Source organism: Tachysurus vachellii, chromosome 3 (genome assembly GCF_030014155.1).
Source record: "Tachysurus vachellii isolate PV-2020 chromosome 3, HZAU_Pvac_v1, whole genome shotgun sequence".
Taxonomy (NCBI): Eukaryota; Metazoa; Chordata; class Actinopteri; order Siluriformes; family Bagridae; genus Tachysurus; species Tachysurus vachellii.
In genome coordinates, this window is record NC_083462.1 from 26,535,760 (window position 1) to 26,559,653 (window position 23,894).

General features: G+C 39.7%; 2 protein-coding genes across 5 annotated transcripts in view; one reads left to right on the forward strand and one right to left on the reverse strand.

The window, feature by feature from the left end:
* LOC132843294 (kelch-like protein 29) overlaps positions 1-13,704 on the forward strand; it is a 181,555-nt gene extending 167,851 nt beyond the window's left edge. The window contains exons 12-14 of the mRNA XM_060866502.1: positions 7,694-7,887; positions 11,602-11,746; positions 12,613-13,704. Coding sequence (XP_060722485.1) covers positions 7,694-7,887; positions 11,602-11,746; positions 12,613-12,796 — 523 coding nt within the window. The 3' untranslated portion in view covers positions 12,797-13,704. The remainder of the gene's footprint in view (positions 1-7,693; positions 7,888-11,601; positions 11,747-12,612) is intronic.
* Positions 13,705-13,972: 268 nt separating this feature from the next.
* atad2b (ATPase family AAA domain containing 2B) overlaps positions 13,973-23,894 on the reverse strand; it is a 57,469-nt gene continuing 47,547 nt past the window's right edge. For all 4 annotated transcript variants that reach the window (XM_060866504.1, XM_060866503.1, XM_060866507.1 and 1 more), the window contains 2 exons: positions 19,676-19,804; positions 13,973-17,441 (listed from right to left, as the gene is read on the reverse strand). In XM_060866504.1, the coding sequence (XP_060722487.1) occupies positions 17,400-17,441; positions 19,676-19,804 (171 nt within the window). In that variant the 3' untranslated portion in view covers positions 13,973-17,399. The remainder of the gene's footprint in view (positions 17,442-19,675; positions 19,805-23,894) is intronic.

A 23,894-nucleotide genomic window follows, 5' to 3' on the forward strand; every position in this document is an offset into this window, starting at 1 on the left:
TACCCCTGGGCCCTTAAGCAAAGCCTGTAACCCTCATCTGCTCAGTTAATATAAAATAAAGAAGTATGGAAGTTGGATAAGGTTGTCTGCCAGATGATACCAGACAGGCATTCTCATTGTCCCCATCTGTCCCAAGGTTTGGAACGTTGCATATTCTGAGATACTTTTCTGCTCACTACCTTTAGCCCCCCTGTCAGCTCAAACCAGACTTCTCTCATCAACAATGCATTTTCACCTGCATAACAGCAGCTCACTGGATGATTTGTGGGTTTTTTGCAATGTTCTTTGTAATCTCTTGCGTATGAACATCCCACAGATCAGCAGTTTCTAAAATATTAAAACAAACACAATTTTTTATGTGCAGCATCTGACTTGGACTAGATATACACTTTTGCTGATTCGGTTCTTTGATCCTGTTTTTTATAAAATAAGCTCATACTCACAGCTTTAAAAGTGAAAAATGTCTGCAGATTATAGTTAAACATCAGTTCAGCCAAATGTCTGTTCAGTTTTATCGTTTATGTTTTCACCACTGAGGCACCCCGGCCACCCACATGCATTTTGTGGTAAAATTCTTTCACCAGAATGTTACATCCTTCAAACATTGGCAAGCCTTCTGCCTTTATTTATGTCAGTGATTTATGTATCTTTTTAAAATAGTCGATTAAAATAGTCATAAGACCAAACTGACGGCAGTGAAGCTCGCTCTGCTGTCAGTGTTGCTGATCTGACAGGACGGATCCTGGCAGTGCCAGAGCAGGGTATTAGGTGGGGGCAGTAATGGATGTAGCAGGGAGGCTGCCTGCAATCAGTCAGATAAATGACTAGCTGATGCATCTGGAGATTTCTAGGCTTTACCACCAGGCATCTAATTTCTTTCTTTCTGTCTTTCTTTTTTCTTCTCTCTGGTCATCCTTGGGACTTATGATAAACAAAGAGAAGCAGAGACACAAGGAGAGACAGAAGCTTGGAGGGAATTATATATTAGGTATATGTAAGGATTCATAATCAGGTCCTGCCTGTGATAGATGTCGAAAAAGCAAGATGGCCTTTCTGAAATGAGTGCAGATAGAAAGAGTCTCAGCAGGAGGACCCCAGGCTGCCAGATAGCTGACCTACATCTCTTAAAAGCCCGCCATGGGTGGCAGTGAGGCTCCAATATGTTAATAATACACCTCTACTCACTATTCCTCGTGTGTCGCTCTCCACACTCACACGGCCCTCACTCTTCATTCAGCTCCTTTATTCTGTTCCTGGAGAAAAAGTAAGAGCCAGGCAGATGTTAAAGTCTCATGTCCAGTTCCTCCTGGCTGTAGCCCTTCTCAGACTGAGGTTGAGTAATTAGTGTATGACCTACTGGGCTGTCGACGTGTACTGTCACTGTTTGTGTGTGAGGCACAAATCCAATTAAGACAGAGCACTGAGTTGCGTGCAGTTCTCCTGATGGAGGCTGAAGGTGCCCTTCACAGTGATGGAGTATGAGATGGTAGTTCATGAAAGGCTGAAGTGGCAAACCGTATTACAAATGAGTTTATACACAAGATTATCTGACAAATCTGTGAGGATCGCTTTTACAGCTACTGTCTGAAGTAGATTAGGTAAAGGTGACTGAGCTGAAGGATGCAAGCTGTAATAGTTTAGCTGCTGGATTGAGTGACCCCACGTGTAGACAGAAACACACACCCAGTAACATACACAGTGATTAGACAAAGGTCAAGCCTGTGTTTCTGAAACTGTCAAGTGGCGTGTGGATGGACTCACTTCTGCTGATGAATGAAGGTGATGAAGGTGGCCAAGAACCACCTAATGTTCACAGACAGAGAGTATTTGACTGACAGAGCAAATGACCATCTATGTTTACTACCCACTGTTTCAAACTAAATCTTGAAAGCTTTTTCATTTCCAAATATCTTCATATACAATAACTTTTGTAACCATATTTCTTTTTCCTGTCTTAAAAGTGCAAAAATGCCAGACTACAACTTTCATATTTCTAAACCAGAAAAGACTAAAAATCTATACTATAAATCTAACCACCCACAAGCCGTTGTGAAGCATCCGAAGCCGTGATCATATGATTCTTAAATCATTTTTTTCTAATCCTGGAAAACTATGGATTGCGTGCTGTTATGCATTTATTTCGGCAACACAAACACAAACTAACATAACAAGAACATTAATGTGTGTGGGTTGGACTTCACCTCTGAGATTTCCACTGCAGACATTTCATATAATTAGCGCTCATTATTTCATAGAAAAAAGCTGAATGTACAGCAGTGTATGTCACTAACGAGCAAGCATCTGATTCCGCAGATACCTGGCTGAGGCTCGAAAGAATTGCTTTATTAGACAGTGATAAAGCTGTTAGCTTGGCAGAAAGCAGCATGTCATAATTAAGATGTGTCAGTGTCATCCCACCACTGAGGCTTTTCACTTAGTAACAGCCTTTGTTCAAACTGGAGGTTATCAAGCAACGCACTTTCTCATAGATTAAGAGAAAATTGGCACAGCAAAGCTAGACCTATTCCAAGAGAGCCGTTTTTAATAGCAGAGTAATGACCAATTTCATCATACAATAAGACGACTTTGTTTTGTTTTTTTTTCTCTCTCTTCATAGATCCATCTCTAATAGACATAAGATTAATACACAAGCCTACTGTATATATGTTCCTGAACACAGAGACAAAGCAATCCAATAAACCATACAGTGATACACAACACACATTTTAAAAGAAACAATACAGTTTTAATTGAATTTTATTCCGTTTGCAATCACACCTTGTTCACATAGAGAACGAGGCTCCATTCTGGCCACTCACAATATGGCTATGCAACTAAAGATCAATAAGTGAAGTTGATTTGAAGTGGCTCTTTAGTAAACAAGGACGTTTCACTTGACAGATACATTTGCTATTGATTCCTCCTGTACTTGTTTTCTGTCCTTGCGTCTCTCTCTCTCATCTTGGCTCCTCCCTCTGAGGAAGGAAAATTAGGGATGATCCCTCTGGTCCTTTTCTAGACGGGAAATAATATCATGTAAACTCGTTTACTGTCTACTTCATGTTTCTCTTTATCTAATTAAGCAACTTGTAAAATATTGATGCGCTGTCCATTTAGGTCCATTTGTATGGAAAAGTATGGAAAATATCAAGAGGTCATCTTGAAGTTGTTGTTGTTGACCTTTCTGTCTTTGTTCTTCGTCACCACATCGGACCATCCGTTCCACATATATGTTTTTGGTACAGCTTTAAAGCTGGATGCCTTTTCTGAGGCAACCATCACATTTTATTTGGGCTTGGGACCAGCACTGACAGTTAACCCCTCACTGGCTGGGTTGGTTCTCTACCAGGAATCAAACCCGGGCCACAACTATGAGATTGTGAATCCTGCTGATAGACCTTTAAGAATTTATACTGAAGAAAATACCCAATATAGTGCAGCTTCAATATTTCTAATAATCCGATTCAGAGACAGTGGGGCACGGTGGCTTAGTGGTTAGCACGTTCGCCTCACACCACCAGGGTTGGGGGTTTGATTCCCGCCTCCGCCTTGTGTGTGTGGAGCTTGCATGTTCTCCCCGTGCCTCGGGGGTTTCCTCCGGGTACTCCGGTTTCCTCCCCGGTCCAAAGACATGCATGGTAGGTTGATTGGCATCTCTGGAAAATTGTCCGTAGTGTGTGATTGCGTGAGTGAATGAGAGTGTGTGTGTGTGCCCTGCGATGGGTTGGCACTCGCCTGACGCCTGAGATAGGCACAGGCTCCCCGTGACCCGAGGTAGTTCGGATAAGCGGTAGAAAATGAGTGAGTTAGTGAGTGATTCAGAGCTTTACAGATCGAGACACTGATTTACTTTTACACCATTTAGAGGAAGCTACTGTTTTATCTGGTTATCTGTCTGAAATGCAGAGTAACACAATATTTAAAAAGACTTCTGCATCTGGATTTTATTTGAATTATAAGTGGCAACAATTAGGAGATACACACTGAGAACACACACCGGATAACAATACATAGTTCGGTATTTTATCATCATTCTACATGAAGAAGTCCTGCTCGATCCTGGATATCTTCAGTGATGACATCATGTACTGTAGACTACAGAGGAACCGCTTTCACAGACACTGATTTTTGTTTGTGCGCTTCACTTTTTGTGAGGCTGAATTTTTAGCTGTGGACAGGTTCAGAGGTCAGTTGTGAAGGGAACTGCAGGATGACAGTCCAGATCTGGCCATCAGCTCTCTGAGGTACACAACTATCTGAGGCAAGAACATCAAGCTAGACTCTGCAGTGTGCTGTTGTATAGATCTGCTCTCTTCCTAAACTTTCTGCTATCTCACTAAACTCTCCCTTGTCAGTTTAGGGAGAGATTATCTTGCATTTTAAATACACAGAATGATTCTATCTAAACCTCACACATATCCTGCAATGCCTGGGGTGTGCCAAGCTAACATAAGCTTACACTAGAGAGTCTTTGACCAGCTTGTAGTGTTGATGGAGTGGACTTGGCAGCTTGAGCCAAAGATTTATGCAGAGAAACCATGCCAGACTCTGGCTCTGCCCCCATCTCACACACACATACACACACACACACCATCAACATATTGATTCCAGGCATCGCTGCGCATGAAAATACACTATTAGCTTGTTGAGCCTTTGGCATGAGTGGAGTGTCCGCTGTGACCTTCTCCACTCTCAATAGGCTGTTGTGTGGCTGCACCTGAGAGCTAGGTGAGATAACGCAGCATGTCAGTGGCCCAGGAAGTGGCGATAAGGTCAGAGAGGAACTCTGAAGTGCAGTCACACACACACACACACTCCATGAGATTTCAATGACTCAGAGCTCCATTTCCCTGCAGAACAAGCAGGATCACATGTTCTATTACCGCTGACATACTGAACATAAGTCCATCACAGAGGCAGTCGCTATGCAGTGTACCACGACCACGTCACACCCTCCCTAGGGGCCAACACTGACGGAAACCACATCAGACCTAGCAGGCATTTACCTAGTGGTATTTTCTGACATTTGTAATTTGCTGAACATGTGTGCAGCTTTCCAGAACCATCAGGCCATTCAATGCAAACACAAATGGCAACAAATCCCATGACTGAAGAATTGCCACTGGAATTAACTTGCTGTAGGTATTCAGTACAGTGTTATTCTCCTTTTCATGAGCTCATCATCATCTCCCAATGCCCCATGGGTTACCACCGTGGCCAATCACACGCTTCCCTCCGGCTCCCCGAGTGTGATTAAATTGGGTCTCAGTGGAGATTAGAATCTGGGAGGGGGTCTGAACCACATTGCAATAGCTGTCATAATTACAGAACGACCATGATGATACCATCAGAGAGCATAGCTTTCATCCTTGACTAGAATATTGTACTTCCCTGAAGGATAACATCACCATACACTCTGATACCATCATATGATTCACTCTTCCTGCCCTTTTACTTTACTTTCCCACTATCTATCTTTCATTCGTACAAACTCTCTCTTTTATTTGCACAGGAGTCTTGTTTTTCTGTCATCAACATAACTATTTCAGAATTAATGTCTCATCGTATGGTGTAAAGTGCAGAAATGACGTTTCACTCCAGAACACGGTATATCTGATAATGATGGGGAATGTTGGTATAAAAAACAATCAGCTGCTTTTTAAAAGTCTGCATTTATAGACAGATCTATACTTATACACAGTTGTTCCTTACTTTAATGAATAAAGTTAATAAGGCAAAAACATGCAACATACCTCAAATCGCCCATTCCAGGTTTCTTTGATTTTCCAGACCTTTCTTTTTTTCTTTGATGCTATGCATTCAGGTCTGCTCTTAAACCACCTTCAAATCATCTACAGACCCCATAACACTTTAGCCTGCCTGTACAAAGTTACGCCTGAAATTGTTTATTGTTGATGGGAAACGCATGCTAGCTAGACAAGACCATGCTAGCTAGACAAGACCATGCTAGCTAGACAAGACCATGCTAGCTAGACAAGACCATGCTAGCTAGACAAGACCATGCTAGCTAGACAAGACCATGCTAGCTAGACAAGACCATGCTAGCTAGACAAGACCATGCTAGCTAGACAAGACCATGCTAGCTAGACAAGACCATGCTAGCTAGACAAGACCATGCTAGCTAGACAAGATGGTAGTGCTTTAATTCCACCAATATTATATTGCCTTTTTTAAAATAAAGAAATACATTTTCTTAACATGTTTTTGTAAAGAAATCATTTGCAGCATGTGATAATGTTGTGGTTATGCAGTGGCTCAGGCATTTAATTCAGTTCATTTAAAACACAAACTGAGAATTTGCCATTTAACTCGTTTTGGAAACAAAATGCTCCTTTTATTTGGCAGACGCTTTTATCCAACATACTGAAAAGTAAAGGGTCTTGGCACTGGCTCTCTGGTAGAAGACCTAATTTGTTAACCTTTCAGTCCCAAGCACAGAACCTAAACCATGAAAGCTTTTAGGATAAAGACAATCAGAAACTAGATTACTGCTCTTGAATGAATCCCTGGCAGATAGTGGGTTAGACCATAATCAGCATCACTCCTCATTATTGTTTCAGAGGTTTCATATTATAAAGTGATTACATTTCGACTTGATGTGTTCGTAAACACAAAAATGTGCTCGTTAATATTCTCCTAGCTTCTGGCGCTTCCTGCTCAGATTCTATTTCATAGCCTTCTTCCATTTATCTTCACCTGCAAATTTCTATTAATGGTGAGTCCATTAAGACGCCACACTGTCACAACCGTTTGTGAAGTTACTTACTAATAAGTGTGTGCTGTGTAATTGATTACATTTGCCTCATAATGGAGCTGATGCTCATCTGGTTCATTATTCAATGTGTAAACCACTGCCTGTGCAGCCAAATCTCCTGTTAACAACAACCAAGCAAAACTTGGAGTTTATTTTTGACATTCCTCTCAGTAGCAGTTAAAGGGCACATTATTCCCAAATGCAGGCTGAGCCATTTGTGCGACCTCCTCAGGTGGAGATGAATGAGCTCAGATAGCCTCGGACTGCTGCCTCACGAACATCAGCGTGCTGTTCACCTGTAGTAAGCGGACAGAGATTACAAGGAGTGAACAAATGACTCTGCTGGAAGTGGATTTATCTTAGGCAATTAAGGCAAGGATAAATACACATATGCCATTATTCATAGGCTTACAAAAAGAACATACATTCTTATTCTGTAGGCAAACCTGATTGAACAATATGGAAGCTTATAATGGCATTAAATGATCTCAGTGACATTTGTCCCACAGACTAATGACTATAGGTATGAGTAATTTCCAGTCTTCAGGAGTCATTAGGAGCACTGATGCAGAGAAGCCCTGATTGCAGATACAGCAAAAAATAATATCCATATGGATGTGCTCTCGGGCAGGATGAGCCTTGACCCTGAGTGCTGTGCTGGGAAGCCCATAGATTTGTCTTTTAACTCCAGGAGCAGCACACAGGAATTGTGAAGAACTTGACTTTTAATGTTTAAGTGCTGAACAGGGTCAGGCAACTTTTCTTACTGTGGTCCATTGATACCACTTGACCTCAATTTCCTTAATGTTAGGGATCAGTGTGATGAAAAGTACTGCTTCTTGAGCCTTGACCTAAAATAACATAGCCTGGGCTGTCTTTAGAAATAACTAGCAAACGTTTCCTTGATTTCCTCTCCAGGTATGACACCATCACTAACCAGTGGGAGACGGTGTCTCCGCTGCCCAAACCAGTGCACTCAGCAGCAGCTACAGTTTGCGGAGGAAAGATCTACGTGTTCGGAGGAGTGAATGAGGCCGGGCGATCAGCCGGGGTCTTACAGTCCTACGTACCCCAAACCAACACCTGGAGTTTCATTGAGTCCCCAATGATTGGTAAGACAACAAAGTTCTTGACCTTTGAGATCTATTGAAATGCTTTCTATACTGCTGGTAGCATGGCGGTTCAGGTGCACCAGGTTAGTCTTGCCGTTTGGCAGATCCTGAAATCATGAAAATGCCTGAGAAGAATTTCACCTTCTCTCGAGGTTTCCTGTGGGTACTCTGCTTTTCTCCCACATGGTAACAACTAAAATGCTGGTAGGTGCATCTCCGAGCCCCATCCATTGTGTATTCCCATTATGTTTCCACTGGATTGGAACACTTTTGATCCACTGCAACTCAAACACAACTGTTACTTAAAATAAAAAGAAAGAAGGTGTTGGCTTGTTGGTTGTTAAGGATGAGCTACGGAAAATTCAGAATATCACAGAAGAACATTTTGAGAGCTTTGTAAAGACAGTGTAGGAGGCTGTAGGAGTAGTGCTGTGCAAATGTTTCCTTTCTGTCTTTCTGTTTCACTGTAAAGGGCTTCATTATCAGAACTAAGAAGCTGAGTGGATATTACATGTGGCTCAGGTGTGAGGAGAGATAATGTTAGGGGTTTTGACTGTGGAGGGTGGGAGTGTTGTTCAGGCATCGTCAGTCACCTATTCCTCTCTCTCTCTCTCTCTCTCTCTCTCTCACTCTCTCTCTCTCAGAGTGAGTTGTCTGTCATATGGCTCTAGGCTGGCCTGATTGGACAGAGTGAGTGATTTGTCTGGTGAAAATGAGTCCATGGCTGTTGCAGCCAGAGAGAGGAGCGTAATAGAGGGATTTTAGTGGTTCCTGCAGATTTTCAGCCATCGCTCCATCTCTCGCCCACACTCTTGCTCCCTCTTTTTCCTAACAACCGGATTGTGTGAAAGCAGGGCGGCAGAGGCAGAGATTTTCGAGTGTTGCGCCCGGAGTCATCTCAGAGATAGTGGAAGATTTTCAATATATCTTTATTCCAACCCCTGCAGCAGCAGGACTGAATTGGCTTCTCAACAGTCCTTAACTGGCAAATGCATGCGCATATTCACTGGCTGCTCCACCACCACAAGCACATAGATGTATAGATTTTTTTCCAGAATCCAGGACACACATAATCCCGAGATGATTATTTTTTTTTAATCATAGATGCACTAATCAAATGATACGCACAAACAGAATGTCACACACACATACACACACACAGAAAAACCAATATGCACACACATGGCCCCGCTGTGAACAGTTTCCTCGAACACTAATTTAGCAGGCATGCACCCCACTGACAGACAAGCTGTCATCTATGGCCACGTCGAGCAGCACAGGGGAGACGTGCTACTGGAAGCCTGGCACAGGAGCACTGGTCGAAAACAGTCACTTGTTCCAATCTCACTGAATTGCTGTGCTTTTTCTGGGAGACAAACATTTACGCGGCTCACTCCAGACATTTTGATGAGTTACGCCCACTCAGGTAACCATCTACTCCAGCATCTTCACTCCGTCTCAGACTCATCGCTGGATGTCATCCTTCCAGTAGCTGCCCTGCATCAAAATATTCTCTAGACCTCTAAATTACCCACGAGGAGAAAACACCTTTTTTTTCTTCCGGTGTGCTAGAAGACAGATGCACGCCTGAGATAGGATGCACTAAAGCTTCCACTTAGGATCTTTCATTTTCAAGAATCGACAGCTGTCAGTTTCCTGCCATCGTCATTTTACAGCCCTGCTATTGCTTTGTATTTAATAGCCTCCTCTGCCGTTGGCCATTTCCCGTCACAGCGAGCAGACTTACTTAATGACAGTAGACAAATTCCACAAATTGGTGGCGTGAACTATAAACTTCTATCTTTATCTCCTGTTGAAAGGCATGTTCCATGTTAGTGCTGGTGTTGACAGTCCTCTTGTTTGAAAGACCTTAAGTTGTCTTGCCAGAGGCAGAAACTCGCCATGAAAGAAGCAGCCGTAATCCCTTTGTGCGGCGGCTTTCAGGCTTCGAGTACACGGAGGCGAGCGTCAGCAGCAAGCACAGCCGATAGAATCACAGCCGGTTTTAAAAGCGTCGGTCACGTAAACGGTGCAGCCGGTTATGAGGTTTGAGATAAGGACAGAGTATTTCATATTCCCCCGGGTGCTCAGGATGACAGTGCAGATACCTGTATGTGAGATAATGAGGCATACATAACGCTGTAGATTGTGAGGTGTGCAATGAGGCAAACACAGCATTCATTGGGTTTAAAGTGAAGAACTGAACAGAACAGAAAGTGTGTCTCTGCATCTGGAACATCGCTTTTGCCCACAATGCAGCAGTGACACTGAATGACAACTGTTACAGGAGACAAGTTACAGTGACTTCAGCTCCTCAGTGCTGTGTGTATGTAGTGCCACAGAGAGTGTGTGTTGTGTCCCCTGTCACTCATGTAGGAGTGGCAGGGCTTTTAATGAGATGCAGCTGGCAGCCAGCACTGAGGAAGGCTGGCGGAGCAACACAGCGCCCAGCTGACGGGTTTATGTTTCCACTATTAAACCCAGTGGCAGCTTTACAGATCCCTTCCGTGCATGGCTTCTAAAGCACTGGATGTGGGTGAAGGAGGAAAATAAATAAATAAATAAATAAATAAATGAATGAATGAATAAATAAATAAATAAATAAATAATTAAACTTGACCATGGTCCTGTGAATTATTCATGTGTGTGATAAATTGGCCCAGCTGTAATCATTTGGGAGACAATTTTGCTGTCGGAAAGCCGAAGCTCAGTGATAGCATGTTCTACCTTCTACTTCTGGAAAACCTTCTGTTTACTCTGTGGGGAAATGTTTTTGGCTGTCAATCATCTGACCAGGCATTAACTTTTTTGTACTTTCGCCACTGTATGCTTGAAAAAAAAATCATAGATTGAATAGTTGTTTTGAGGAAGTACCTGTTTGCACATCCTTTGTAGAAAGAGCAATAAGAAGATAGATCAGAAACTGGTATAAAGAGAAAATGGAAAGGAATAAAACAAAGGAAATGGGTGTGAGGGAGAAAATGGGAGCGGTGGGGTAGATATGTATAGACATGAATTGTTAGGATATTAGAGGTTGTTGAATCGGGCCTGTTGTAGAAGAAACTGTCTTTTATGTGTAAATCAATTTTGTCCCAACATAGAAATATGCAGCCATCTGAACAAAGCAGCACCGCAGATAGAAACAACAAAGTCCCGCAGTCTGTAATCCAGCTCATTAATTATCTGACAATTCATTGAAATCCAGCGAGAACACAACATGGAAGCATAATAAGTTTCATTTGATAGAAATTCACCTCAGACGCCAGAATAGCTCAATCTTAGATATCTTAGAACTGTTACTGTATGCAACATAACATGTAACACATCACATCCTTTTACTGTTATTTCTATTCATTCTATTTTTTTTTTAAATTACTCTCACTCACTCATCTTTTACCGCTTATCCGAACTACCTCGGGTCACGGGGAGCCTGTGCCTATCTCAGGCGTCATCGGGCATCAAGGCAGGATACACCCTGGACGGAGTGCCAACCCATCGCAGGGCACACACACTCTCATTCACTCACGCAATCACACACTACGGACAATTTTCCAGAGATGCCAATCAACCTACCATGTATGTCTTTGGACCGGGGGAGGAAACCGGATTTTTTTAATTAAAATAAAATGGTGTCATTGTAGCTCATGTGTATGACAAACTGCATCAAAGTGATCAATTCTGTACGTGCCGCTCTCTTCTCTCGGCTTTCTTTAGATAACAAGTACGCCCCTGCTGTGAGCCTCAACGGCTTCATCTTCATCCTGGGAGGCGCATACGCCAGAGCCACCACCATCTACGACCCGGACAAGGGTAACATCAAAGCCGGACCCAACATGAACCATTCCAGGCAATTCTGCAGGTCTGCTCGCTTTTGTCTTGTTTTGCACAGTCCATATTGCTCATCAGGATAATTATCAGTTGTGGTTGAACTGTGTATTCTTTTGCAAACACACACGAATCAACATGATAAGCTTTGCTTTATGCGGTTTCTGATGAATCCAAGGCTAGACAAACTCACACCAGGTGGTTTTATCTTTATGTCAAAACTGTAATGAACGCAGACATGAAGCTGACGCTCCTACTCATAAGCTGCAGGTTACACAGTTGCTCTATATAGTGTACAGTTATAGAAAGAAATGTATTCCTTGCATCTGGTGTCATTCAGATGATGGATTCCTGTTTCCTCTCAAGGATTCTTCCTCATGAGATTCTTCCTCATCACCGTCATCTCTGGCTTACTCATAAGGGATAAATATGAATTATAATTTTAAACTTTATTTTTATTTTGTTTTATCGGATACAACGTCCACCGTTATACTTTAATTATTCTAAATTCATTTGATTTGATTTCAATTGTAAAGACATTAGACACAAATGTTAAAAAAAAAAGAAGCAAAGTTCAACAAGACTGAATAAAAATAACAGAAGACAAATAAAATAGTGAACCTGAGCTGAAGTCGTGTGCAGCTTCTGCTGAAATAGAAAGACAAACGAGATGCGCAAATATTTCTGTGCTTTACAAACATGCTTTACATGTTCCAGAGCCTACAAATCCCATGTGTGGTTCTTCACCTTGAGAGTCCAAACTCATGTCTCATGTCTCATATTACTCTTGTTAGTAATGACACTACATTTATAGCTCAAACACACTACTGGGCTTTGGAGTTAAAACAGTTCTGAATAAAATCCCATTGCTCTTTTTTTCTTTTTTTTTTTTAAATTTAGCGCTGTTGTCCTGGACGGGAAAATATACACCACAGGAGGCATCGTGAGCAGCGAGGGACCAGCGCTAGGCAACATGGAGACTTTTGACCCCTGCACTAACACATGGACTCTCCTGCAGAATCTGCCATGCCCGCTCTTCAGACACGGCTGTGTGGTGATCAAGAAGTACATCCAGAGTGGCTGACAACTAGGGGGCGTGTATATACACACACACACCCACATACCCACACACACACATATCCACACACACACCTCAATGCACTGCAGGGATCCAAGTCGAAACGCTACTCCCCAAACTCCAGCGGCTGTCCTGGGTGGAACGTAGTGGAGCTCCACATGTCTACAGTCTGGAAGGGAAGTGTAGAGTAGTGAACATTCCTCACTCACGGCTACGGTGCCATATGAATAATAAGCAAGCATTTTGACTACAACTAACTCACTCCAAAAACTTGTTTACTTTGACAGACTTTTGTTGTTTTTTTTTTTTTTTTTTTTGCATATTCCTTTGATGTTTTTTTTTCCCCCCCAAGTCATTTTTTCCAACAAGAAAATGGAACTTATGAAGAGATGCTGAAACAGTCTCGCTTCATCGGTTCTGCTACTTGGCTTATCAGGTCCACCGGACGAGCGTTACTCCATCGATTCAGAGGAATTGAAGATGAGATTCCAGGATATATCAGGATAAGGTAATGTAATAGTTTGGCTTGAGGGTAACTTCAGTGAAGCTCACATCTCCTCAAGACAGGATCATGGGTATAAGGTGGCACCAAGTGTCCAACAGTAAAAATGAGTTTTTCTCCTGAACACAGCCAAAGCACAATCTATTGATACGATTTGGACAAAGACACTGTATATTTTGTTCCTCCATTGTAACCTGAATCCAGCTGAAACAGGCTGTGGATGGAGGAGTTTGGGGGCTGAGAGTCCTGTATCATAGGGAAGGAAATATGTATATTTTAAAACTGAAGGTAATTCTGTATAAATGTTTTAAGACACTTCGATAGGTTGTGAAAAGAAAAATGACTGTAAATCTGTACCCAAAAGACCATTTACATGTTAATGATGAAACATAAAATGGATAAAAAAAATATATATATTGTGTCCTGTTTTTACATAAGAAAAATAAATAAATCACCAAACATTGTTCTATTAGTTCGCTTGGTCAGGTTCAATTGTTTTTCAGAAATATGAAAATATAAAAAAGGCAATAACACTAGTTTAGTAAAACATACTTGACTTGACATGACTGATGACTAAGCTCTGATACATATATTCCCACCTCCAACCAAGAAGAAATGTAACGTGATCCGTAACGTAATCAAGAAGCAATGACAAAGAAATGAAGGCGTTCACCAGACTGTACAATTTGCACCTTTTATTCAAGTATAATCACAGCAGTTTAAGAAATTACAGTAAATTTATTCATTTCAATAGGATTTCCACTAAAAGAATGCTTGGCTGGATATTAACAAGGTTTCAAACAAGTCTTTTACCACTCTGGCAATAGCAGAAATACAAACCCCCAAAATTAGATCAATAAATAAACAACAGACTACATATTAGAGGCAATTGTTATAATCACTGAAAGAGGTTTATTTAAGAACAAAAAAAAAAAAAAAAAAGGAAAAAGAAATCTGCATACCTCAACTACGCTCTCAATCATGTGAACAAACTGCATGTTGAACAACTGTGATTTTTATTCAGGAAAACTGCAACAGGAGAAGACTTGAAGCATGAGCTGAGACACAGATAAGTGCTGTGTATGTATCTTCAGGGGATGATGCAGGATCAGAACCAGATACACTACTATTCACTCAGTACCACTTGTTTAAGGCTCCAGTCAGGTGTCAGTATAGCATTCAGGCAGTATTGTAGTAGACCAGTTTTTGGTCTAGCATCAGCACAGGTTACTTTGAACAGAGATGTGACTAGACGACACTAAGCATAATGTGAAAGTGACACGAAGCACTAGTTTATCACCAGCACCATTTTTGACTAATGCTTTAAACCCAACTCGTATGATATCACAGACTCAGAAGAGTGCCATGTTTTTGTTGGGCTTTTCTTTTTTTAACTGTATGTAGTCTGTTATATCGAGCACAGGCCAAACCAAGAGGATAAAGTGAGGTTTTACATGATATGAGCTTTTCCTGAACTATGTCCAAATCACTGTATCAGTGTTGGTCTTCTGTTAATCACTCTGTAATCACTTTTTATATACATTTTTTAAATTCCCCAGTTTCTCTTAAAATCCATCTGTTTTAAAACGTAACATTTCACTTATTATACACGTTTGTTGGCCAAGTGGCACCGTTTAGGACCAGTACAGTATCGCACCATAAATACTAAAAAGAAAACTGACAAAATTTAAGGAGGTGAACATGGGTAACATTCCAATTCTTTCAAACTTTACAGAATTTGTGAAACCGACTAAAATATCAGGATCTCGGACCCTGTGGTCAGCATCACAGTAGTACCTACAGAATTACACAGAACGAGCTGATCATGTGCAGGAGATGCAAAGTAAGAGGTGTTAAACATGAAGAACATGAGTTGTATGACAGTCCCTTTACCGCAAAGCCTAAAGCACCACCACCACCGTCATAATGGAATAAATAGATCATGAACATAGCAGAGACCTGAGACCAGTAAACCTCTCCATTTGTGCAACCCTGCTACAAAAATGTGCTACATCATGACATGGCTCCAACTTCAAAAACTGTAACAAATTTCCAATTTGCCCCCTTTTTAATCAATGGTGTACAAAAATATGAACAGACAGTCAATCACACCAATACTTATGTTAATAAATAAACAGGTACAGTGCGAGATAAATAGCTAAAAAAAAAACGCTGCTATTATGCAAGACATGACTAGAAACTGTAGTGAAGTAGACAAACAATATGGCTGCCATCACCGAGGTCCATAGGACAACAGACAAAAACATATAATACAAAATCTTGCTGAAATTAATGTGCTGTTTTTGTGTTGGCTCATCTGCAAAACTCAAACAACAACAACAACAAAAAAGATTAGGAACCAAAAAGCAAACAAAAGGATGGATCACTGCAACAGCCACAGGACGTGTTGCTCAGTACCTGGGCTTCAATGGGAAAATGTGCAGCCATGTTACAGATGTTGACAAATACTGTATGTCTTTGATAAACATGTTGTTTTAAATAATTTCTTTAACTGAGGTAGCCAGGGTTCTCCATCTCGCTGTAGTAGTCCAGAGTTAATTTCTCATTTTGCATGTTTTTAATAGGTTTGTATGTATAATCAGCTTTTCATATACTTGAGATGAGTCATAACTTCAGAAACATCTATCTGCAAACTGAAGAAAGTTGTTGTTCAATCCTTTCAGAGAAAAGGCCTCGCAAATAAGCACACTAGGCCAAAACCCAACTAGAACCTAACTACTAAAAGAATAAGTAGCTACCAATTAAAGATTTTAATACAACTAAACCAATGACAAGAAAAAAAAAAAGAAAAGAAGAAAAGAAATTCAAAAAATTTCATTAACACAATAAGTAATGCTCCATATACTGAACAAACCACTCTGGCTAAAACTGCCTTGTTCATCATTCATTATTGAACACAAATAATCGGAGCATTTGCGTAACTCAAACTAAGAGGTAATAAAGAAAATGATACAAAAGAACTTAAGGTCATGGCATAACCAACTGGTGTCAGAACAATTGTCTTGAGGGTAAAAATCATGTAGGCGTGTTGACTGATCAGGGAAATAAAATAGCGCAAACAATTCAGGATTAGCAATTTGTTGTACAATCTTACACGAAAAGAGTTGACAAGCCATCTTTCCCCCCAAAAGACAGAAATACATGTGGCCATGACGATATCAAAATTTAATGCTCATTGGCCAGGAAGAGATCAACTTTTAAGAGGCAGCATATCTTTTGGGAAATATTCCTGGTGTATTAGTTAGATATGTTACGTTATTTTAAAATTTACAAAAGGAAAAAAAAAAAAAAAAATGTAAACTGGGTTTACTGCATCGTGGTGTTCGGATAATTCCACCGTAATAAAAGTAGCTATTTATTTTGGGGGTTTTATTTGATGGTGCTTCAGCTTTTCACTGGACAGAGCACAATCATCGGGTAAAAAAACGCTGCAATTCTGTCAGAAAACACACAGCAGTTTCACACTGCTTACATTTAAATGCCCACTGGTTGAAGGTCACAGGGACACAATGCAGTATGATGTTCATAGAAATAGAAGAATGTAATATTCGTTTCCACAGTCAATAACAAACTGGCATGACCTCACGGCATTACAACGAATCCATGGGGGCTTTTACAACTGCTGGTGAGAATCTGTGCCTGTGTGGTGGTGTGTGCTGTCTCTTCCTGGTCAAGTGAGACCAACGGGTTTAAGTGACATCACACAATCTTTTCCTTTTTTTCTTTCTTCTTTTTTTTCCTTTTTTCCTTTAAATATGTTTAGAATCCCCCCCATCACATTATTTTAAAAGAAACTCAAGGAGCAGCAAATGGATAAACAATAGCACCTAGTAGCACCAAGAACGCCCATTAGAAATTGGCATATATGATTTGAAACCTATACGAAGTCTTGACTTGTGTTTGGTTCTGTAGACTAGTTCTGTCCAGGTACCTGAGACAATAGCACCAAGGTTGCCACTGAAAGTCTTTGCAAGTCTCCTTTAACTCCATTTAATACCAAACCTGCTTGGCTCACTGTAGCAGCTTGGTTCTTGAAGTTGGTCTCCTTTTTGCATCACAGGAGTCTCTGATTACGATCAACTTTCATCACAGGAATGTATTGAAATGCCGGACTTGCCTTTCCATTTCCTGAAAATTGGAAGAGCGAGATATTAAAATCACAGGAATAGATAACAGTGAAGCTTCACTTTACTGAATAATAGGTGTATGATCTACCTGTCTGGGTATTCATCTACCAAACTATTAGCAATGCAGCAGTGTTGGGTTTAAAGATAGAAATTGTTATAGGTTTAATGAACAAGAGGATGAAAATAAGTAAATGCATCAAATAATAAATAATACATTTATTAATCTTATTAAACAGTAATTAATTTAAAAAAAAAGAGGATATCCGTAATATCTGTGTGCTGACATGATTTATCACAATATCTATAATAGCAGGCCATGTTGGATTCCTCTGACTTGCTATTCAATTCACTTTCACCTTTAACAACAGACATTATTCACAACGCAGGCTACAGAACTCTTCATATAGATTTAGATCCCTAGGGTCTTGGGATAAGCACAGGACAGGCTTTAAGATTGGAGCAGCAGTTATCACAAAGTGCACATCTACAGTATCCAGGTGAGACAATCCACTGAAGTAAGGTGAGTTTTGGGACGTGTAAGACTTTATGCTATCCACGTGGGACCGTACACAGCAGCAGGCGGTGAGTCACAAGTGCAAAAAGGGCCAAAGCAGGAGCAAAAATGAATCGTAATGAATCATATTCCTATACAATAGTTAAGATAATTGTTTCCAGCCCTTTACTTTTGCTGAACATAAATTTCTGAATTCCTGCTGATTCCTGAGTGTTTAAAATTATTCTTTGACTAAGACTGACTTGAGCTGTTCATAAATATGTACGTTTTTCTTCATAGTGTTAGAGATCAGTAAGTAGCACATTTTATTACCTCTCCAACAGACAATGCCATTTGTATTTATTTTATTTAAAACTAAATTTCACGTGTAATTTGGCCATTTCATTCTACCTTGTATTCTATAAACGTGTCAGATACCGTAACCTGTCGTCATGCAATAGCTTGTCCTGTACGGTCATTACAGTACAAACAGATATGCTGAGAGAATAAAAAATAAGATCACTAGCATTTTTCAGGGCTTTGTGGGTGTTCACTACACTGTCATGCCATGATTACATCACCCGTTTCTAAGCCTAAATAAAAATAAATAATAAACTACAGCAGCACATTGTTGCAGTCCTATTTCAAAACTAACAACTTGTCAGAAAATGAAAGAAATTAAAATGAGTTCATTATGTCTGTGTAGCTGTAAGCAAATGATGAATACACACAGACTGGATACTGACACACTGAACAGCTGCTGAGTGTTGAAATTAGAGCACCATGTTGATAGCAGTGAGCTGTGCTCAATCCTCTGGGGAAATTAGGTTTGCTGTTCTCAGATACAATGGTAATGGTTGCTGGCCAGCAGAAAGAGAGTGGCGGCACACTGGGGCTTGCAGGTCGACAGAGACCTAAGCTCATTTATGTCCCCTGCTCAGGTACATGTTTTAGACTGCACTACAATGGTCTATTATTAATCGTTTATTAATATTAAATTAGTTTTTGTCCTGATTTAGTGAATATTAAAAAAATGCTCATTGTTAGATCCTTGAATATACATTTTACTAACCAGCGACATCTGGTCAAATACATAAACACTAAACAACTGTTACTCCATGCAGCTAGAAAGACTGGAGAACTGTATAATGTCAATATCTGCCAGTTCTTGTGTGTGTCCACCTTTTATCTAAGGAAAACCCCTGCTCTTACAGCACTCATTTCTCAGGTGATTTAAACTGAATATCTCTGCTTAAGGGGTGGAAACATTACTGTAAACCTAATGAGCGTGAAAGTCAGCACTGCTTACCTGGTCTGTATGTTAAAGAAAACAGACTTCAACAATGTTTGTCAGAAAGAGGATTATGGTCTTATGTTATGGCATTATGTCTACAGAAGAACACAAATGGATGGTGCGTAGAAGTGATACTGTAGCTTAGTGGTTAAGGCATTGGACTATTGATCTGAAGGTTGAGAGTTAGAATCTCAGGTCCATCAAGCTACCACTGCTGGTCCCCTGAGCAAGGCCCTCAACACTGAATTGCTCAGTGGTATAAAAATGAGATAAAATGTAATTCTCTCTGGATAAAGGCCTCTTCAAATGCCATAAACGTAAATGTAAGTGAACAACTTGAGTAAGAGAAAATGTATAAGATCTTATTAATTGACCTGCTTTACCACAACAGGAGCATCTGAATAACGTCACAATGTTACTGGGGTAGAAGATGCAGAGAGCTACTCACCTCGATCAGGCAGGTCTTGTCGTAATCCCTGCGGAATTGGTAAATACACTGGCTGAGCACTGAGTAAAGTCTTTCCAGTTGATCCACACTGTAGCCCTTACTCTTCATCACAACTTGATCTAGCAGGGCCTGCAAACAGAAAACAACACACACACACCAGGGACGTTTAGCAACCAGGATAAAGCTAGAAATACTTGCTACACGTCATAACATACACAATATCCCATCCAAAGGTCCCAGGAAATGGCTTCCTGGCTGATACTTCATTCTTTATGTTAAGTCAGAATGATGTGTTGAACTGCTTGATTGATTTGACAGCCAAATGTGTACGAGATACACCATATGACACCCGAATCCACACAAATCAGACCGTAGCCTTGCAGTTTACCTAAACATGGAAAGCTGTGAAAAGATTGGTGATATCCTTTCACTTACTTTTACTGATGTAGAAGACAGTGTATAAGGACAGAACTGCATTTGCAGTCACTGGAAAATCTCACAGAAGTAACATACTATCAAATTTAAATAAGAATATCAGCAAAAATGTTTATGCGGTAAAATATTGGTGTCCATAATATTGAAGAGGCAGGTACCGAAAGCACAGTACATCAATTTGGATTTCAAGGGCACTTTTAAAGGTTGTAGTTATCTGAAGTGTACAAATACCAGGTTGTGGTGATGAAAGACAATGCATTCAAAGATCACATTTTGCATATATTTGTGCATCCTCTGCATTGGCTTCAACTCTTATCACAATTTCTTTTAACGTATTCTGATAAAAGGAAGCCTTACGCTATCTTCAACAGGAAAAGCTTAAATTTCAGACTAGGACTGAAAGATTCACAGTATTCCTGTGGATTTACAATATTCTTTTTCCTATAGCTCTTATACCTTTCCATTTCATATTAGGCTTCAAAATCGTATGCATTAGCAGCCTGTAGGCACACTTACTGCACCCTGTGGCAGATCCTGCATCAAAGGCGGACGGGAAAAGAAAAAAAAAGCCAAAAGATGGTGAAAAAAGATATTCATTTAAATGCCTGAAGAGTCCTTCATATTAATAACTCGTCATCAGAAAAGAAAAAAATAAATATATATATATATATATATATATATATATATATATATATATATAAATTTAATGTAAAAAATTCAATGAAATCTATAATCTTTTATTGCTTGCTACATATTTGATGCCTTAAATTGCCAAAGGTCCACAGCTCAACGATGTCATAGTGCAAACCCTGCAAAGGACCATAGTGCTTAATTAGCTCACTGTGTTTTAGCAATACAAACATTCTACAAAATATAAATAACCAAAAAAAAAAAAAAAAAAAAAAATAATAATAATAATAATAATAATAATGTCATGCCACAATAGCAATAAAATCACTCACCATACACTTCAAAAGGAACCCTTTAAACCTGCTCATTTATGCCCTTAACTATAGCCAATCATGTGGCAGCAGCAAAATACATAAAATTATGCAGATGCAGTTCAAGAGCTTCGGTTAATATTTACATCAAACATTAGGATGTGAAAAATGTGTGATCTCTCTCTGACTTTAACATAGCATGGATTTTAAATATGTTAAAACCAGATGGTACATATATTAGTGAGCTCGTCGTATCTTTCACACACAACAGTCTCTACAGTTTACACAGAATGGTGAGCAGAGGGTCTGTGGGCTGAAACACCATGTTGAAGAAGAAATCAGAGAATAAGCAGACGGGTGTGAACTGTACAGAAAGTCAAATAAGCTCTCTGTACACCCATTAGAATGTATAGAATATCACCAGGAGGTTGGTAGGTAACAGCAGCAGAAGTAAAACATGCATGTAATGTTATGATGTGTAAACTGTTTAAACTGCTGTGTGTGGAAAATCCAAGGAGACCAGCAGTTTCTGAGAGTCAAGAGTCAAGTCAAGAAGCTTTTTATTGTCCTTTCAACCATATATAACTGACACAGTACACATTAAAATGAAAGAATGTTTCTCCATGCATTATAATGTAAGAAATGTAAAAAGAACTAGACAGGTAAAGCCCACACATAAAGCCTGTACCACCTGAAACCGACCACCAGAGAGTCAGGACAGGGGGTCAGCAGCCTTCCAAAGCAATTAAGATCACAGTGACAGCTAATTAAAGCAAATCATAATTACCATCCAATTCATACAGTTACAGCATGCTGGTGTTTACATTTCACCCTGACTTTAATTAAAATGCCGCTCCCTATGATGCCCTATCAGTTGACACATTCATCATGGTGATTCTGTGGACAATCAGCGGCTCATCGAAACCCATACAGAGAAGTTCTTTGGGCTAACTACGAGAACATCGGCTCAGCTGCTGATAGCAGTCTAGCCAAAAAGAACAAAACGCGTTCGGATGAAAAGTGAATGCAGGAATATTAGTTTGGTTTCCGTTACAATAAATAAAAGGCATCACTTATGGACATGTTTACAACAGCATCTCTATAGTATACCGGGCAAATACATTAAAGCTACGGTACATAGGATTTTTTAAAGGTTTGTTTTAAGAAAATAATAATAAATCTGCTGAACTAGAGGACAATAAAACAAAGCGTTTTTTCCCTTTGCTGATGGTCTTAGGTCATTTAATGTTTCTCTAATTTAGTAGATATCTAGTGAATTACGCACTATTTTTTCCTCATTGTGGCACATGTATCATTACCCAGTAATATGTTTTACATTTCTCAGGATTTTCTCTGCGGTTCTATATTTTTAACTGTTATATTTGGACAGAGATTTATCCGAGCATCTGATCACCGCTGTGTCTATATATAGTGCATTAGGGTTTGGCTAGCATATGAACACACAATACTTCTGTAATACAATGGCAGACTTTCACAATTTTACATCCAGCCGTAAGAAATTCACACTTCACAAATCAAAGCCTGTTTCTTGTTGAAAAGAACAAAAAGCAACACTGAAAAACACCTTCTGAATTTAAAGACAACATTCGGAACTAAAACACTCGAAATGTTAAAAGCTATTACGGAAAAGATTATGTTTATGCAAATATACAGAAACTGTTAAAAACAATGCATAAATACATGAAAGATAACTAACAACATCTAGCTCACAATCTGGTTATTTATAAAGATTCGGTATGGAAAGCTTCCTGCGTTTTGTGCTATTGTCAAAGACCATATATAAGTGATCATGGATAACAGATCCCAGAACAGTAATCTCAGCTCTAAAAAGATCTGTTGATGCACTCTATTTATTTTCAAACCCTTTGAAGGTTATCTTCCTCTTCTACAGAGAATTATCTGGCCGGTCCAGGAGAAGCCTATAGAACAAATCATGCTATACAAACACCAGGGTCTTTTAAAATAAAACCACGGCTATACGACTGAACCGAGCTGGTTTTTAAAGGCAAACTGCATTAAGTAGCCACTTGGGTTTATAGCAATGAGCACAGAATCCAACCAACGTTAAAAAGATTCGAGCGCATACTCCAAAAATGACTGAGTAAAGTCATGGACTGTTAAAGGTCTACACCAACAGAGCAATATGTATAAGGAATTCTTCATTTTAATCTCCTGAGCTGAAGTAGATTAGATGCATTAATGAATAAATTACCAACTAGGATTTTAAAAGACAAAGCAGAAGAAATTGAACAGGTGATGCAACAGTCTGTACAGCTGTTCGTATTTCAAGCGAGAAGCCGAATTAAAATGCACTAAAGAATGCTTCGTGTAAAAGCACCGCAGTGGAACCAATCTAATGTGCAAATGAAAAAGAAGCAGCTTTAATTCTGTAAAGAAATAAATCACTTATAATGATATAACTGATAAAGAGCAAAAGGATTCAAAAGCTGAACTACATTTACACTAATTTATTAGGAATTTTGTTTAAGCATTACAATAAAATAAGTGACCTAATAATCAACAGTTGCATTGAAATGACTGAAAAACGTTAGATAGGAAAACTCATACTGAGGATGTATTTATTTATGTATTAATTATTTAGGTTTGTTCATTTATTTATTTTGGCCTAGCAAAGTTTAGAATTTTTGCCAGTATAAACATCTGATACAGGGTGATGGTTTAGCTGCTAATTGAATTTTATGAGAATAAAAACTCGATTTTCTCCATTCAGCGACTAACAAAGAACCTATATGTGAGAGTGAATTGTGCCTAAGCTGCCAGTGATACTGTGTGTTCAGGACTAGTTTTTAAAAAATAAATAA